The sequence below is a fragment of the Rhinolophus sinicus genome, chromosome 17 (assembly GCF_057876585.1).
Source record: "Rhinolophus sinicus isolate RSI-liver-muscle chromosome 17, RSI-T2T, whole genome shotgun sequence".
Taxonomy (NCBI): Eukaryota; Metazoa; Chordata; class Mammalia; order Chiroptera; family Rhinolophidae; genus Rhinolophus; species Rhinolophus sinicus.
The window spans coordinates 37,871,976-37,890,661 of NC_142517.1; the positions used below are offsets into that span (position 1 = coordinate 37,871,976).

Below are 18,686 nucleotides of genomic sequence, written 5' to 3' on the forward strand. Positions count from 1 at the left end.
CAGTGCCTGGCACACTTAATCAATATTTGTTCAATGAATGAACAAATGAAAGACACATGAGAGATAGGAGCAAAACATAAGTGTTGTAAGGCTATTAGACTCCTTGTAAACCATCTAGTCCTACCTTTTATTTCGCAGATGAGTAGAAATGACTTACCCGAGATCACAGAGCAACTCAGCACAAGGTTTTAAACAGAGGTGGGTGTCCTGCCTCCCAGGCCAGTTCTATTTTAACTGTTATCACAACAGAAGGACCTGACTACTCATCTTTTTTTTTTTTTTTTTAAATTTTTACTTATCTGGTGCCCATAAAATAATTGCTCCAGATAGATCCTTACTTTGTCTCTATGTAACCTCAGTGAAGCACCCCAAAAGCCAATGCTGAGAAATGGGCCTCAATTTCCTAGAGGCAGTGTGATTAGTCTTTTAAGTCAGATAGTCCTGGATTCAAATCCAGGTTCCTAATTTAACTACATGCAGACTATTGCCCAGAGTTTAGCTTTCTCAACTGAACAGTGGAAGTAACTAAGGCAATGTATATATGCAGGCATATTGCCTAGCACAAAATATAGCACACCGTGGGCTCAACAATATTAATTTCTTTCTCTTCTATTAAGTGAAACTGCCTTTGGCTGCCCAATTTAGTCTTCTATGATTTCTCTCTATTTGGTTGTGACAGATATTGTTTATTGGCTAACCCAACAGACATTTTCAATCCCCATTTCCCTTGCTGTCTCCGTTTCATAGTATAGGAAAGCTAAACTTGTTTGTCCAGACTGCCCTACAGCAGAGGATGACGGTTAAGAATATGGCACAGTTACGGCCAATGAGACACAGGCAAACATCTTCTGGGAGCTTCTGAGGATCTTTTGCTTTTCCTGAAATAAGTAACAAATACAGCTGGTGTCTTGACACCTCTTCCCCACTTCTTAGTGCCTTGAATAAAAACAGGATATCTAGAGCTATAGCATCCATCTTGCAAGCATGAGGCAGTAAGTCAGCAGAAAGGTAGGGGCCTGGGATTTAAAGCCATCAATGAGTCACCACACCAGCCCTGAACTGCCTATATCTAGACTTCTGCTGACTTAAGAAACTTAAGTACAGCCAGAGCATTTTTTACTGATAACATGTATACAGCAATGATTTGAGGAAGCATATTTTGATAGTAGGGAAATGGAGAGGTCCCCGTGAAGTGATCCTGGATTTCTCCCATAGGAAGCAGGAAAGGTCAGTGAAAAGAGAGGTTTCCTTTATTTAGTTCGTAACATCTCTTAGGCAGCTTTCCCCAAACCCCCCAAACAACTCCTTCAAACCAAAGGTCACATTATGCCAATGCCTGTGCATCCTCTGTCACATGACAGGGCAGACATTGCTTCTTCTTGAAATCTCCATTTGACAGTATCACTAGCATCATTTTTTTTTGCTGGGGTTCTGTTTTCCAAAAGGAACATTCATATTCCTGGCCATATATACCCAGAGCTACTTGTAAGCTATGCTTAACTGCCCATGCTGGAAAGCAATAAACGTCCTTGACGGGTCTTGTTTAAGCCTTTGGATGCATTAGCGAGTCCCAAAGACACTTCAGAACTTAAATAAGGGAGAAAATGTTCCAATTACAACTGGCAAAACATATCACAGGAGACGAGAAAGGGAAGAGAGAGGAACAAGATGAGAGTCAGGGAGAGATAAGTTTCCTTCGTGGCCGTGGTGTGACTCATTTGGGCAAGAGCTCGCTAATTCATTATTCCAGAGGTGCTATGCCGCCTGCTCTGTTGCATGATTAATAGCCTAGTCCTGTGTGCACTACAAACAGAACAGAGACAAATTCTAGTGCCGCTGATGAGGCGGAGGCAAGCACACAACTTCTGGTTGGTGGGGGACCATCTGGTATGCAGGTAACTTGAATACAATAAGAGAACAGTACTTCTGGGGCTAGGCTGCCCAACACATGAAGAAAAGAACACTTTCAGATGGCTGAACCAACCACACAAGGAAACAGAGGCAGTGTGGCACAGAAGAAGAGCCCCACAGTGCACGGGGAGGCAGAAAGAGCTCGTGCAGGTCGGCTGGGTGGCTCAGTTGGTTAGAGCACAAGCTCTCAACAAGGTTGCCAGTTCAATTCCTGCATGGGATGGTGGGCTGCGCTCCCTGCAACTGAAGATTGAAAACAGCGACTGGACTTGGAACTGAGCTGCACCCTCTACAACTAGATTGAAGGACAACGACTTGGAGCTGATGGGCCCTGGAAAAACACAATGTTCCCCAGTATTCCCCAATAAAATTTTTAAAAGAAAGAAAGAAAGAAAGAAAGAAAGAAAGAAAGAAAGAAAGAAAGAAAGAAAGAAAGAAAGAGCTCATGCAGCCAGGTAGACACAGGTTTGACTCTCAGCTCAGACACCACTAGCTTGGTGACCTGGACAAGCCACTTCTCTGAGTCCATTTTCTCACGTATAATGTGAAAAGAACACCTATCTTGCAAGGTTAATATGAGAGAGAATTCGGTAAGATATGTGCAAAGGGCATAACACAGTGCAGCACACCTATTGTGTTTCCCCCAAAATAAGACCTAGCTGGACAATCAGCTCTAATGCATCTTTTGGAGCAAACATTAATATAAGACCCAGTCTTATTTTACTATAAGAGCGGGTCTTATGTAATAATATAATATGATATGATATAATATAATATCCAGTCTTATTTTACTATACTATAAGACCAGGTCTAATATAATATAAGACTATAAGACTATATAATATAAGACCTGGTCTTATATTAATTTTTGCTTCAAAAGACGCATTAGAGCTGATTGTAAATTGGCCAGGTCTTATTTTCAGGGAAACAGGGTAGTGAGTATTTAACAAATACTGGTGCAGACAGACTCTGAGAACCAGTTGTCACTGAGTGGCAGTTCAGCCAGCACACCGGAGTCAGGTAAGGTGGCAAGGAGCTCTGGTACTTAATGGTACTCAGAATTAGGTGGGCTGATGTAGGCATACACAGGAAGTTTACAGGAAGCAAACATAAAAAGGGTGTGTCCTTCCTCCTCCCGCCTTGCAGTCTGCAGTCTCCCCCTACTGGCAGAGCCTTGTAAGAAGCCAGACGGCCAGAAGACGTGGGGATAGCCGAGTCCTAGACCCATTAGTCTCAAGGTGGAGGGTAGCAAGGTAGTCCAGACTTAACAAACAAGAGGTTAATAATGGGCACAACCAGTATAATGGTTTCACAGACCAGAAAAGAGTCTTTTATTGTGTAACTCATTTGTTATTCTCTTTTGGGAAATGTTCCAGCTGGATGAAGTTGCATGTATTGTGTGTGGTACCTTAATCTAGAGAAACAAGTTATAGAGAAGAAAATTCTGGCTCAACATAAGCAGATAATTAGAGGTGTGTAATACAAATATGTGGTTTGAATCATATGATATTGCTGGCTTTTTAAGGTAAAAAAATGGCCCCAAATAGCAGTACCTTCTTATGAAACATAATATTACATATGACACACATAGGATAACTGTTAACTATCATATATGAGGTACTTACCAATTGTTAGGCACTGAAGTAATTCCTTTATATATGTTAGCTCACTTTACTTTAATATAACCTCACAATAGACAACTTATTATTCCCATTTTATAGAGGCTCAGAAAAATTAAATAATAACTTCCCTGAGGTAATATAATGAACAGGAGTCAAAGTCTACATTGTGAACTAGCCCTCTCCAACTTCAAAAGCCTCACTCTTATTTATTATGTCATATACTTATATACTACATTATGTATAAACAGAACCAACGTGGCGAGTTCAGGGTCACTGAGGATATTCAAGCACATGTAGTTATTAATAATCCATTTCACACATAAAACAAACTGAGGGAGGAAATCTTTAGTCCCTTGTTCATCTACATTTGTTATGTGACTGAAGGGAAAATGTTAAAAGAATAGTCTATTCTCTTCACCTGGGAATCAGCATGTAGCCTGGAGGATGTGCTGGTGTGTCTGCCTAAGGAATCATTCAGGCGGGTGTGAACATAGAGCCACAAGAAATATCTTTCAGAGCAGTTTCCGATAATAACATGGTGTCTGTATCATCCTTCCCTTCTTTTGAAATAGGGCTAGGACCTTGGTTTACATCTCAGTAGACAGAGGCCAGGCCTGGTTTGCTAGTGTAAATCTCATTCTGCAATCTGACTACTGTCTTCTCATGTGACACCCTGCATGCATCGCGGTGACTCCCTGACTGGTCAGATTGTTCCCTTCATCTCCAGCTAAGCCTCTTACCTGGAGTAGCTCTTTTCATCCTGCCTACATAATGCCAATTACCTGTAATACAGAAGAATGATTACTGGCTCTAAAGCCAGAGTACAACAGTTACCCAAATCCTGAAGGAGACAACTATGTCTGAAGGTGAGCCACAGCACCTGTGTGCAAAGTCTCATAAACAGAGTACAGGCGAATAAGAGACAACATGAGCACAGGTTTGGCCACAAGATGGGGGTTTATAGGACATGTCATATCATTGTACTTCTCTTATTTTACCAATTTAATACAAAAAAACACCAAGGCCAGTTTATGGGGCATAAAAAAGAAAAGAGGACAGAAAAATACATAAAATACACATGTGAAGTTCTCCACCCACGTGTCATACATCCATGGGGCGGGGGAGAATAAGACTATGTCATGTGTGCTAAGCTGTGAGTTGTTCTTGGCACCTAACACTGTCTCATGGGATCTGCCAAACTTCAATATGGATGCGACCTCATTGGTGAAATGGCTCTATCCTATTCCACTGGACAGATATGTTCATCTTTATTGGATCATTTCCCTATTGATGGGCTTTTGGCCACAAATAACTTTCTTTAATGAGTGGTTCTGTTCAAGCAATAAATATACAGGGATATAAAATACTTGACAAATCCTATTCAACTGAAATGAAATTCAAGTTTAAAAAATAACAATTTAAACAGCCTCGGAATTTTGAACAGTTTTATTAATTTCAAATCTTTTGAATGCTTATTATTAAATGAGAAAGCTTTCATTATTGCCCCACATACTTATCAGGAAAATGAAACCTTTCCTTTTGAAGTGTTTTGACAGAATTTCTGAAAACAAGAAAGGAAGGGCCTTTAGGGGAAAGAGAACATACCAGGCAAATGAGATTCTGGCACTCCTCCTCAGGATAGAGGTTATTTTCAGTCACTACTGCGCCCGGTAGATTTCAGACAAAATCACATTGCAATAAAAAGCACGAGCTCTTCAGACTACTTGCCTACAGAGGCCCTTATTTTACTGAATTACTATAGTTTTTAGAAAAATTTATAGACGTCTTGAGAGACATCTCAGACAACTCAAATGATACATAATAATCAATAAATAATAAATCATAGAACAAGTCAAATAATAAAAGCAAACTATACGCTTCTCTTTTGCATTCTGTCTTTATTTTAATGGACGGGCTTTTGTGGTGGAGAATCAAACAAAGGCCGGTGGCTTTCAAGTCATCTTTTACTTTAAACATGCCTTCTAGGCTGAAAGTATCTGTAGCCCAGGAGATCCCAAGCAAAGACATTATTTTCTGAAGCTGAGATACACAGCTGGGCCAAATGAACTAGCAAACGTTTACACATGACCAAACCCCTGAACTTTGATGGAGTCATATATGAACTTTCTAGTCAAAAACTGTACATACAGATACAGCTTGGCTCATTTCTTACACATAGTGGCTATTCAACAAATACACACTGAGTGAATGAATAAATGGCTTTGAAAGTCAAAGTATTGTCAAAGTGCCTCCTGGTGACAAACCATATGAAGAATAGTGAACAGAGGAAAGAATAAGATCTGGTGTCAAGAAAGAGGTAGAAAAACTATTTAAAGAATAGCTTCTGGTCCATGGTAAAATAGTGAAGTAGTTGAAATGAATCTTGAAGGAACCCCAAACCTTCCTTTGGCCTGTTTTTTTCCTTATTTTTACCCTTTTTTCATGTTCTTTGTTTTATCCATGACAACTGATCCGTGAAACTCATACTCTTGTCATGACCTCTTGCTCCTCTGTACAACCTATACTCATGATAATCCTGATAAACTAATTCACACTAAGGTCTAAATGACTAATACAGTTGAATCTTTACTCTCATCAGGATTCTTTATTTTTTTAATAAAAGGCACAGAAATTAATCTTCAATTTATTAATGCCTCAGGAGACTTTTATAGTTACGTGAACCTTCAAGCACCTCTGAAATCATCCTGTGTGTCATGACGCCCCCTGTGGTTACTCATATACTAGGCTTTGTCCACACCGAGAGTTATGCACTGGGCTCAGAATTTTTCACTGATCCCAAACTACATTCCATAGACATAATCTGAGGAAAGAGGACCAAGATATCAGTTTATCCAAGCTTTGGCTTGATGGGAAGAAGGTCTCTTCTACTAACTTTACTGTAAACAACTAAATCACAGGAATTTATTTTATGCCACAGAGCAATAGTCCATTTACACCACAGCCAGTCAAAATATAGCCAAGCCAGTTGAAAGGCTAAGCTAAGGGTAAAAGTTTGAAACACTCTGATTCTCCACAGTACATTATAAAATATCTGTGGCCCAGATGTAGACGAGTTAGCACTTGTTAAGTATAACTATAGTTTGAAGAATTGCTTATTCTGATACACAGATCTGATCCGAGACATATATTTTATAGTGGCTCCTCTGAATGGATTTGCAAATTAAAATATTTAAATGTGCTTATCATTAGCAGTTTAAATAAACAACATTTATTTTGGCAGGACATTCAGTTTCAACTTGGCAGCTATTTTCATGCAGATTATTGTTAGGTTATGACAGTGACTAACTTTGAAAGAAGAAGGAATTTACAGGAGATGATTGTGTTTTCAGACCTTCAAGCTTACATTTCTCCAAAGAGACCAATGATTGTGTCAATGCCTTAGGTCACTGGGCCCCGAAGACACTGCAATGTTTGCATCTTTGTGACCTGATTTCAATAATAACCCTATATATGGAGAACTAAAATTTTATTTGAAAGAAGAATTCTCCAAATATACTCTGTAGAGGCTATTTTGTTGGTAAATGGGAGATTTATGTAGGAGAACATCACAGAAGAGCAGGGTGATATATTGGGAAGAGCTCTGAACAGAGAGTTAGGAGATCTGGGTTCAAGCCCAAACTTGGAGAAGATCACTAACTGGCTGTGCACTTGTAAAAGCCTTGCGCTTTACTTTCTCATCTGGAAAATAAGTATTTCGAGATGATCACTAGAGTCCTTTGGAAAAAAGTCCATGCACAGTGCAACCAGCCCAGGTAGTATCAGGTTTTGCCCAAGGTTGTCCTGAAATCCACACAAAGACCACGGGATGTCTTTCCACCTATTGCACAGTCTGAAAACTCAGTGTCTTCATTCCATCTGCCCCTAATTTTAATGTCTTGACTTTTAACCACAATTCATGACAGCAATATCGCATGACACTGCAGCTATCAATAGGACATTAATCCAAAATTATTTCTGATTATTGGCTAGCAGAAAGGAAAAGAAGAGGGCTTCTTGGAAAAAGGGACAACTTTCACCTCTATACTTAAAGATTGCTTTGAATTTATTAATAAAGTACCAGTTTATGGTACCAAGTCACAAGTCACAAATCAAGTTTCTATGAAACACCATGACAGGCTAGAAGAAACATCATAAAGTAGCTACCAACATAACCATTTGGTTCTCTTTCACTGAAAATAAACTCCAAAATTAAACTGTGAGCAATGCAGAAATGAGTAAGTTTAATTATTTTTAATCACAAAAAGATGACCCAATAAATTCATATCTTGGTTTCTTTTAACATAAAAAGCTCTCAGAATATATGCTTTGCCAAACATCTAAACTATAAGCAAGCAAAATAGAAATCTGTTTTCTAATTAGAAGAGGAAATTTTAAAAATATAGAAAATGGTATAAACTTTTTTTTTTTTAATAAAAAGGCAATCAGATATGATGGCTGACTTCATTCAAGATTCTCACTTGCATGGCTTATAATTTTAAATTCAAACAATATTTTTCAGTTCTCCTTTTCGATTACAGAAATCATAAGCCCAAAGCTACATGAGAATTCTCTAAAAGACTCAGAGTGAGATTTTAGGCATAGTTTTGAAAAATAATGAAGAAGTAAGAAGTCATACCTTGAAATCATATGTGGCATCTGGGTTTTCGTCACAGGCAATAACTTCTGGCGCCATCCAGTAGGGTGTTCCAATGAAAGTGTTCCTCCGGCCTACTGTTCGATCAAGCTGGGCACTGACTCCGAAGTCCACTATTCAAGAGAAGGCAAATGAATAAAGTCCATGATTTTTACATGGTGATTAAATAAATGTGTACTTTTTATAAAAACATACATAACATAAAATTTACCATTTTAAAGTATATAGAGCTGTGGAATTAAGTACATTCACATTGTTGTGAAACCATCACCACCATCCAACTCCAGAACTTCTTCATTTTCCCTAATTTAAATTCTGTACCCATTAGATAAGAACTACCCCCTGGCAAGCATCATCCTACTTTCTGTCTCTATGAATCTCACTACTACAGTTACCTCTTATAAGTGGAATCATACAGTATTTGTCTTGTTGTGAATGGCTTACTTCACTCAACATAATGTCTTCAAGGTTAATCCATGTTGCAACATATGTCAGAATTTCCTTCCTTTTTAAGGCTGAATAATATTCCATTGTATGTAGGTGTCACATTTTGTTTATCCAGTCATCTGTTGATGGACACTTGAGCTGATTATTCCTTTTGTGTTATTAGGAATATGTATTTTTAAATTGCATGTATGAATGGATAAAGTGTGCCAACGACGAAATCACGAAGTGTTGTAGTATTTGGTTATATCAAGGCTCCATGGGGACCAAAAATAGGTGTTCAATAAAAGGCAAGCTTGATTGCCATAAGGGTGAGTAAGAACTAAGTTTCTGGAGTCGGACTGCCTAAGTTTGCATCCCATTTCTGCCACTTCCGTGATATGACCTAGGGCTAGTAAATCAGTTTCCTTGAGTTTTGGTTTCCTGGTCTGTAAAATGAGAGTGACGATATCTACATAGAGTTGCTGTAATATTTAAGTTGCTGTAATATTTACAAGACATCTTTGTAAAAATGTCTTGTATAGGGCCTCACATATAATTTTATTTCAATAATAACTGTTAATTAGTAATGAGTGAATATTCTGAGGATAGCTTATCTCATCAGTACATATATAACTGCTTTCCCTACATAATGCTTTTGTTTTATAAGGAATATTCATGAGAGGAAAGTTTGGCCCTAAATTAAAAAAAATGAAAATTATGTATTTTTAACAAAAAGGCAAGAGTCAATGTTTGGGATATAAACATAGGATATATTTAAAGCTCTTTGAAAATAAACAATCGTATTGACAATGATTTTTTTCTAGAAGACATATTGTGAATCCAATGAGATATTTGTCAATTCATGCTCCTACGCATACACATCAAGCAGACAAATGCATGTGGGGATTCTCTACCTTATCTGGACAATCCCAAATTTGTTGTGGGAAGGGCTCTAATGGACAGCAACAGAGAGAAAAGGATTCCCTCACTGATAACTCTGGCCTTTGAAAGTGGGGTAATCAGTATGCATGTAAAGTAGAATACCGGGTACTCATTTTGTACAGGTGCCTTAGGCAATAATGAACTTGAGGAAATATAACTTAAAACATATGGGAATATAGCAGGAATTCATTATTCTAAATATGTCTAACTGCAGATATTTTCAATAAAAAATGGGTTATCATTGTTCTGTTACAGCAGCAACAATATAAACAAATAGTAGGATATTTCAAGGTCAGTCACTAATCTGGAGAATCTCTGCTAAAAAAACAAAACTCAACTATTTCTACACACTGGTAAAGCATAAGGATTACCATATTGTATATCAATCCACTCCTCAAAGTGCTTTCAGAAAATGTTTCTGAAATAGACAAAGAAACATTTTCTTTTCTGTTCTTAGTATAATGACCTCCAAAACCACAGTGACAAATTTACATTTTTTACAAACACAACAAATAGCTGTTGAAATAATTTTATCAATTCCTGCAATTCCTAGGCTCACTGGATTCCGTTCTTACCTAGTTTAACTTCCGCATTTTCAGTCAGCAAGACATTTTGCCCTTTAATATCCCGATGAATCACTTTATGCTGGTGCAGGTGACTCAGCCCCTGAAATAACAGAGAGTTGAAAAGGGTTACTAGGAACATAAGCCAAAATGCAAATAAACTCTTTCAGGTGTTAATGGTCCAAAAAAGATGTAGACTCACCCAGACATACTTTCATTATTAAATTCACATCTTTCATGCGCTCAGTGCTACTCTAAGCCATAGGCAATTGATCAATACAAACTGAAATATGGCAGTGGCCCCTTGCAATGCATGGTGCTGTGCTAAAGCAAATGCTTGCATATCAGCTTCCATCTCAAGAACCATGGAGCCACACAAGGGATGATACGGTTCCCGGCATGCATGAGTTCCGCTAACAGTTCTGTGAAAAGCGAGGACTGACCACCTGTTCTAGTTTGTAACAGGAACATCTACAGAGTCTATGTACAGAAAACTAACTTGATTTAACTGAATCCTCCACTTTTGAGGGGCCATATTTGAATTTGATAATCAATTTAAAAGTGAAAAGTCACCTTCTGTTATACAAATTTAATTAAACACAATAAAATATTTCTCAGAACAGCCAAGAAATTTCCCATTGGCGTTAGCTCACATTAAAAAAGGAAAGCAACAATTTTCATTTCCTTTGGTGGCATTCATCACTGTCACTTTTAGTGCTGTATGGTATTTGTTATTGTGTTCATTATATGAAATAATTATTCAGTGACATCCAAAACTGATTGTTTTCCATTTCTCCATGAATTACTCTGTCTGATTTTGACTCTGTGGCGTGAGTTCTAAAACTTACAACCTTGCTCTAAGGTAGTCTCATGTTTTTCTGATAAAATATATCCCCAAAGAATCTGAAATTGGAGTCTTGAAGCAAACTATGTTATGCTGACACTTGCTAATTGAAGGGATTAAATACCTAAGTATTGTTATTTTATTATTTATGATTTTATGTACTTTTATTTTTCTCCATAACAACAAAATCATGGTATGAGAGATGCTGACATGAAAAGAAACAAAACTAAATATCTGAATTCCCTTGTTGAAAAAATTCGGCATGAGAATGCCCAAAAAGATCCATGTGTACGTTTAAGATATCAGTAAACCTAAACCACGTGACAGGACAGTTGAGGCACTGGGGTTCGGGTCTTAAAAAGTTACCTTTCTTATCTAGTCAATTAGACTCAAGGTAGGCATCAAGCAGATTAAAATGTATGACTTTCATAGCATATTAACACCCCAGGAATCCTCAAAAGGACTGAAGATCCCATTCCCTCTTTCACCACCAAAGTGGTTGGAAGCATCTACCAAAGCATATAAGTGAGCCAAAGGCTGTATTTAACGAGATAATATGATACATACAGGGTCATTTCTGAAACTTCTTGTGATCAAATATCCCTTCCAACGAGTCACTTTATCTCAAATGCCAGTATCATTTGGGAGAATGAATGTATTGGAAGAAGGAAGAAAACAGTGCTTTCAAAATGCTTAAAAGCAGGTATGGAGAAATACTCATGGGGTAAAATCTTCCTGCTGCTTTTAGAACCCCGGAGATCACACAGGGTTACCCAGAAGTGCAGAAAGGCGTATCATGCAGAACCAGCCCAGGTGACCTGGGATGGTGACCCATCCTGACCAGGATGGCCAACTAATCAATCCATCATGCTTTCTCTGAATAAGTAAAATTTTAAGTCAGGAATTCAAATTAAGTTTACACAACGGCACATCAATACTTGGAGATAAATGTCAGATCTGAAGGCGATCAATAGCTGTTCCTCCTTGTTTCCCCCTTCAATTTTATTTTGTGTTCTGTTTGAGAAATATTTTTGCCTACTCCAAAGCCACGGAGGTATTATATTAATATAGCCTATGTTTTCTCTGAAGAGCTTTATTTTTATGTCTTTCACATTTATAACTATAATCTAGCTGGAAATAATTTTTATGTATAGCTTCATATGAATATGTCAAGTTTCACATTTTCATACAGCTATTCAATTGGTCTTTACCGATAAGAGCATCCTTCCCCCGGCACTGCAGCATTTCCTTTGTCATAAATCAGGTGTATATATAAAGTTGGTCTGTTTCAGAACTCTCGATTCTGGTTTGTTGGCATTTCCCTATTCTTATGACAATTCTACTCTGTCCTAATTACTTAGTAGCTTTATAATAAGTCATGATAACTGGCAGCATAAATCCTTCAGCATTGTTCTTCAAGACTACCTGGGCTATTTTTGGTCCTTTGCATTTCTATGCAATATTTTAAAAATCAGCTTGTCATTCTTCACAGATATACTTGGGGGAATTTTGGTTAGGGAGTTCAATGAACCCATGGATTAAATTGGGGGAAAATAACATCTTTATAATAATGAGTATTCTAATCTGCGAAATGGTATACACTTCCCTTTAGTAAGGTCTTCTTTAATTGCTCTCAGTAATATTTTGTAGTTCCCCGTGAAGAAGTTATTCATACCTTTCTGTAAATTTATTTCTAAGCATGTGAGTTTTACACTATTATAAAATCATATAAAAATACCATTTTCTATTTTTTTTTTTTTTTTTTTTGCCTAATGTGGTTTGAATTTAATGAATCAACATCATTTTAATGGTTTCCTTCTTTTTTAACTTCCACCCATGCATCCATCGATAGCACACAATCTATCTCTCAAAGGTATACCTTGGAAACATTGAGAAAATAGTTTTAACTTCTGTTTCCTTAAATTAAGAAGGCAGCGGTTATAAATGAATAATGACTGTCAAATAGATCTAGTAAGAAGGCTCAATGGACATAAAGAGCCTCCACATTAGTAACAAGAGATAATTAAACTAGTCTGAGTGAACTAAAATATGACCAATTACCTCCCTGAACTGAGCTTAGCAAATATGACACTATTGCCCAGATTGCCTGATTGTGGGATTTGTGGGCAAAACTGGGCAAACAGGCAGTCTCGTCCAGTTATTTTGATTGGTTTCAGTGATTAAATTTCAAATATTTTTAAAAAGGTATAATTAGTTAGACTAGATTCTATGAACTGAAATGACTAAAGTCACACAATCCTTAAATCAGTTACAACTTTCACAAACGAAAAACTTGAATGAATGCTCAAAATATCGCTGAAACAATCTGTATGATCTAAAGTCAGATTTCCAATTGGAAACACCACTGGAAATGAACCCTTTGTCAAAAGGAATCATCCAGCATTAACTCAAATGAGACTGCACATGGCCTACTCAGAAGTGCGCTCACTTCCATTAGAGCAGACCACAACAAACTACCACTACCACCATCGCTGTTAGACTAAAGCTTTAAAGAGGTTTCCAAAATGTTGATGAGTTTCAACGGAAGATTAGCATAAAGTTCAACACCTCCAAAGATATCCTGTGTTGTTACTTACTCGTAAGATCTCCCTGCAGATATACGCGATCCACTCCTCTTTCAATGTGTTACCTTTCGTGTTCTTGATCAGGTCAGTGACAGAGCCAGCGCCACAAAATTCCATCACCAACTGGCAAAGGAAGCAAACATGCCATTATTATAATTACACTTTTCTGCTTCCACTGGGTTGAGTTAAGAATGCATTAAAATATTCCAGTTGGCTGCTTTGGAATGACATTCCTACAAAGAAAAAGTGATCATCATACAATATATAAAACATAAACTTTTATATTCATTTCTTCCCAAAATGATAGAAAAGAAAACTATTATTAAATTTCTAACCTGAAAATTATAGTTGGAAATTAAGGAAAATCTCCATATTCTAATATTTTAAAAAACGAGGGAAGCTAGTTGGTTCAGATACCGTTGAGACTATCCCTGTGTTTTTGTCCAGCAGTCGAACTCATTTTTCCTACAAAAGTAAGATCATTCCCCTGTCTGAAAGAGCCATGGTTGTCTAGACAGTCCCAAGTTAGGACAATAGAAGTGCACACTGTGAAAGTTATTGGTTTGCAAGTGGCACTGTAAGCTGTCAGAGTGAGGACTATCTGTTTTTAATTAAATTCAGCAAATGTTCCCAGGAGTTTGGACACATCAAATAAATTCAATAAACAATAAGTCCTAATTTAGCACCTTTCATCCCCAAAGCTCCAAGTTCTCTATAAATATAAACTCATTACAGTACTCAGCAGCTTTATAAAATAGGCAGAAAATAAACACCTCCCTTACTTAACAGACAAGCAGACTAAAAGAGGAAAAGCAATCTATCTGCTTTTACATTCATTTGCTAGGTTTAGAGAAACACATCCATTTACATACTTTCCCCTCTTCTTCAAAAAGCCTTCAACAAAAGTCATCTTACTGTGTAGTTATATCTTTTTGTAATTATATAAAAAAGAATCCAGAATAATTACCGATCAATCTCTGACTCGGCACTAGAAAGAGAACTAATGTGGGGCCATAATGAAATGACATTAATAATTTTGGTTTTGTTTTGTCCAAATGTACACTCCTAACATCAGCACCATGTCACCAGGTCCTAAAAGATACCTCACCAGGCTGCAAAATCTTCAGCAGAATTTTTTTCTGTATTTTTTTTTCTGTATACCTAATTGAAACAATAAAAACTCATAAAATTAGTTTTATGAATGAGTTTCCAGTGGCTGTTCTAATTTGTCTTCTTATGATTTCACACAGGGTAGGGAAAGTCTCCCATCTTCTTCAGAGTGCCAGTGGAAATATAGAGACCCATCAAGAGCTTTCATAAGGAAATTTCACAAGGACCACAATTCCAGTAAGAGTTGTAAAGTTATCATATACAAGTATGATAGCCAGGAAGCTATCAAAGACTATAAAATCACGTTAGAAATGACTCAGGAGTCAACTTTAAGAGACTGGTCAAAGATGCTATAATTTAAGCATCAATAAGAATAATAACTGCAACATCTTGAAACACATTAAGTATACTTAACTAAAAGCATTAATCAACACACCCCTCAGAAAGAATGTAACTGGCACTGATTGAAGAAAGTGAAGAAGTAACTTATTATTTTGAGAACTGTTACATAAAACAGGGAAATCAAGAAATTATACTACCTTTCTTGTACAAGTTTTATCACTGGGTAAGTAATAAAAAAGATAAAGCTTCTCTTCATAAAAAGCAGGTATTCCATCTAATAAATGAGTAAGACATAATAGAATTAGAATATCACTATTTCACAACCTCTAATAAACTAATGGATTTAGGCACTGATCATCAATGGCTGTTAACATAAAAAAATAAGAAATAACCAGCTCTGATTTGCCTTTTGATTAGCATAACACATCACCTAAGGAGTAGTCTTGACACAAAGAAAACAAAACAAAAAAATCTCCAAAACTTGAATCTGATGGAAACTTCCAACTACCAATTTATAGGAAATTCAGAGGACTGAGGAACATGCTACATCATGGGGATACAATGAACAAAACCCGCAGTTCAAATGAATCATTTAGTTCAACAAATAACTTACAGGAAAGAAAAAAAGAGATGGAGAGGAAATCTACAGAATTTAAGACAATAACAAGTGATACATCAACAAATTGCAATGGATGCAACTTATCTGGATACCAGTTTTTTTGAAAGCTGTTAAAAATTTTGAAACAATCTACAGGTTGATGATACTAAGGAAATGTGGTTAATACTTTTTTAAGTGTGATAATGGTACTGTAGTTATGTAAAAACAAAACAAAACAGTTCTTATCTTTTAGAAAAACATACTACAGATAAAATAATATGACAGTCTCTTCTACAAATGGTGCTAGGACAACTGGATATCCACATGTAAAAGAATAATGTTGAATCCTTACCTCACACCCTATACAAAAAAATTATCTCAAAAGGGATCAAAGACCTAAATATAAGAGTGAATGCCATTAAACTAGTAGGGGAGAACACAGAGTAAATCTTCAGGACTTCGGGTTTGGCAATGGTTTCTTAGCTATAACAACAAAAGCATAAGCACCAAAAGAAAATATAGATAATTTGGATTTCATCAAAATTAAAAACTTAGTGCATCCAAGGACACTATCAAGAGAGTGAAAAGACAACTTGCAGAATGAAAAAATTGCAAATCATAGATCTAATAAGGTATAGTATCCAGAATATATAAAGAAAGCTACAACTCAACAACAAAAACATAAACAACACAATTTTAAAAAGGAGCAAAAGACTTGAATAGACAGTTCTCCAAAGAAGATACACATATAACAATCACATGAAAAGATGCTCAATGTCGATAGTCATTAGGAAAATGCAAGTCAGAACCACAATGAGACATCACTTTACACTCATCAGGATGGCTAAATTTAAAGGCAAAAAAAGGCAGAAAATAACAAGTGATGGTAAAGATGTAGAGAAATTGGAACCCTCATACACTGTTGGAGGGAACGTAAAATGGTGCAGTCACTGTGGCAAACAGATTGATGGTTCCTCAAAAAATTAAACAGAGAACTACCATATAGTCTAGCAATTCTAATTCTCCTTCTCAATATATACCCCAAAGAATGGAAAACAGGTGCTCAAACAAAAACTTGCATCTGAATATGAAAAGCAGCACTATTCACAACACGCAAAAGGTAGAAATAACCAAAATATCCATCATCAGATGAATAAATAAAATATAGTATATCTATACAATAGAATATTATTCAGCTATGAAAACAAATGAAGTGCTGATGCCTGACACAACAAGGGTTAATCTTGAAAACATTATGCTAATTTAATGAAGACAGACTTAAAAAAAAGGCTATATATTGTGTAAAGCCGTTTATTAATATGTGAAATATCCAGAATAGGCAAAGCTATAGAGTCAGAAAATAGATTACTGGTTGCCAGGCCCTGGTGGGAAGAAATAATGGGAGTTGCCACTTAATGGCTACACAGTTTCCTTCTGGAGTGACAAAAAGTTCTGGAACTAGACAGAAGTGATGGTTGCATAACATTGTATACTTAATGCCAGTGAGTTGTACATTTTAAGATGGTTAAAATGGTAAATTTTATGCTATGTGTATTCTACCAGGAAAAAAAAAAGATATGATGAGAAGATTTGTTTCAAAATAATAGTAGAAGGGAGAAAGTAGAAGAGTGTGGATGGGGCAGGGGTGGCCACAGGTTGATGGTGGCTAGGGCTAGTTTTAGACACATGGGTGTCCATTATAGTGACTCCTTTTGTGTACTTTGTAGATCCTTCACAATACAAAGTTTTTTAAAATCCCATTATGTAGCAAACTGTGGTTCAATGGTAGCAGGATGTACCCATGAAATGTCCTTGGGTATAAAGAAAAGAATATTTTCTCAAGTGAGCAAAACATATCTGTGCCCTTTCTTCAAATCCCATTTTAAAAACAGTGACCAGACCTCCCACAAGTGTATCTATTGCTCCTATATCTGGAAAAAAATGTCCCGCCACTGAGCTCTATTAGGCCACATAATTATAATTCCCAAGGAACGCAGTGGAAGCCCAGTGACTCCAGTCTTTTAAAATTAGATTGGACAAAATACTTTCAAATATTCAGTAGGAAACAATTCTGCTCTAGCCAGGCACTAATGTCAGTGATTTCTATAATTTGCTTTTCCATTCAGGTCCAGCTGAAGGCTTCTAAGTTCTTTGCATCTCACTATGGAACAAAATGATTGCTAAATTATATAATGAGATTTAAAAAAAAGAAAGAAAGAAAGAAAGAAAGAAAGAAAGAAAAGAAGGAAGGAAGGAACCAGGATTTGCCAGCAATTGGTTCCTGTAGCCACACAGCAGCACTGCTAATTACGGCTGCCACACAGTGGGGACCCTCCCTTGCCATAAGTAACCCCATCACAATAAACAGAAACAGGGCTCAACACTCCAAGCCCAACAGCGGTAAGTCAAGAACTTCACATCTCACAAGTGAGAAATAATGGATCATTAATATTCTTCCTGAAAGAAAGTTCTCAAAGAGTTGACACTGAGGCAACAACACTTGCTAACATTTGCTGAGAATTTACCATGTGCCGGGCACTGGGCTAAGCCATGTGCAACTGTTGTTTCATGAATTCTCCTTCCCCTCAATTCCCTTTTCCTTATTTCTTTGGAAATGAAGTTTAGTTACGGTCTGCAGCCTTATCCATGTACTCATTAAACAATGAGAGCAGGGCTGAGAGCATGGTGCTCTCTTGAGTACAGTGAGGTGACCTTGGACATGTTCTCTAACCACCCTGAGCTCAACACCCCAACCCACCACCATCGCCGTAAAATACAACGTAAAAGCATCAACCTTACTGGTTTGATACGAATATTAATTGTGCCTCTGAATACAAAGCCCCTACCAGCCAGAAATCTCTAACTATATTTATTAATTTTTCATTCTTTGGTCTGCTTGTATTTATTAAAAAGTTTCCAAGTTGGAAGACAACATCAATAGCTCTCAAAGAGCCACTTCCCTGGATGGTGAAGAAACTGCTGAAAGGTGCTTAGTTAGGAAGGGCATTGGACACATGTGCTTCTAAAACCTCTGTTAATGGGAGAGAACCAAGGACACATGTCTTTATTTCATGCTTGTGTCACGCAAC

The 18,686-nt window shown here is 37.0% G+C and overlaps 1 protein-coding gene across 9 annotated transcripts in view; it reads right to left on the reverse strand.

The window, feature by feature from the left end:
* The window catches only part of TNIK (TRAF2 and NCK interacting kinase), a 363,868-nt gene that overhangs the window by 110,343 nt on the left and 234,839 nt on the right, over positions 1 to 18,686 (reverse strand). For all 9 annotated transcript variants that reach the window (XM_019735248.3, XM_019735239.3, XM_074327892.2 and 6 more), the window contains 3 exons: positions 13,560 to 13,670; positions 10,131 to 10,221; positions 8,170 to 8,300 (listed from right to left, as the gene is read on the reverse strand). In XM_019735248.3, the coding sequence (XP_019590807.2) occupies positions 8,170 to 8,300; positions 10,131 to 10,221; positions 13,560 to 13,670 (333 nt within the window). The remainder of the gene's footprint in view (positions 1 to 8,169; positions 8,301 to 10,130; positions 10,222 to 13,559; positions 13,671 to 18,686) is intronic.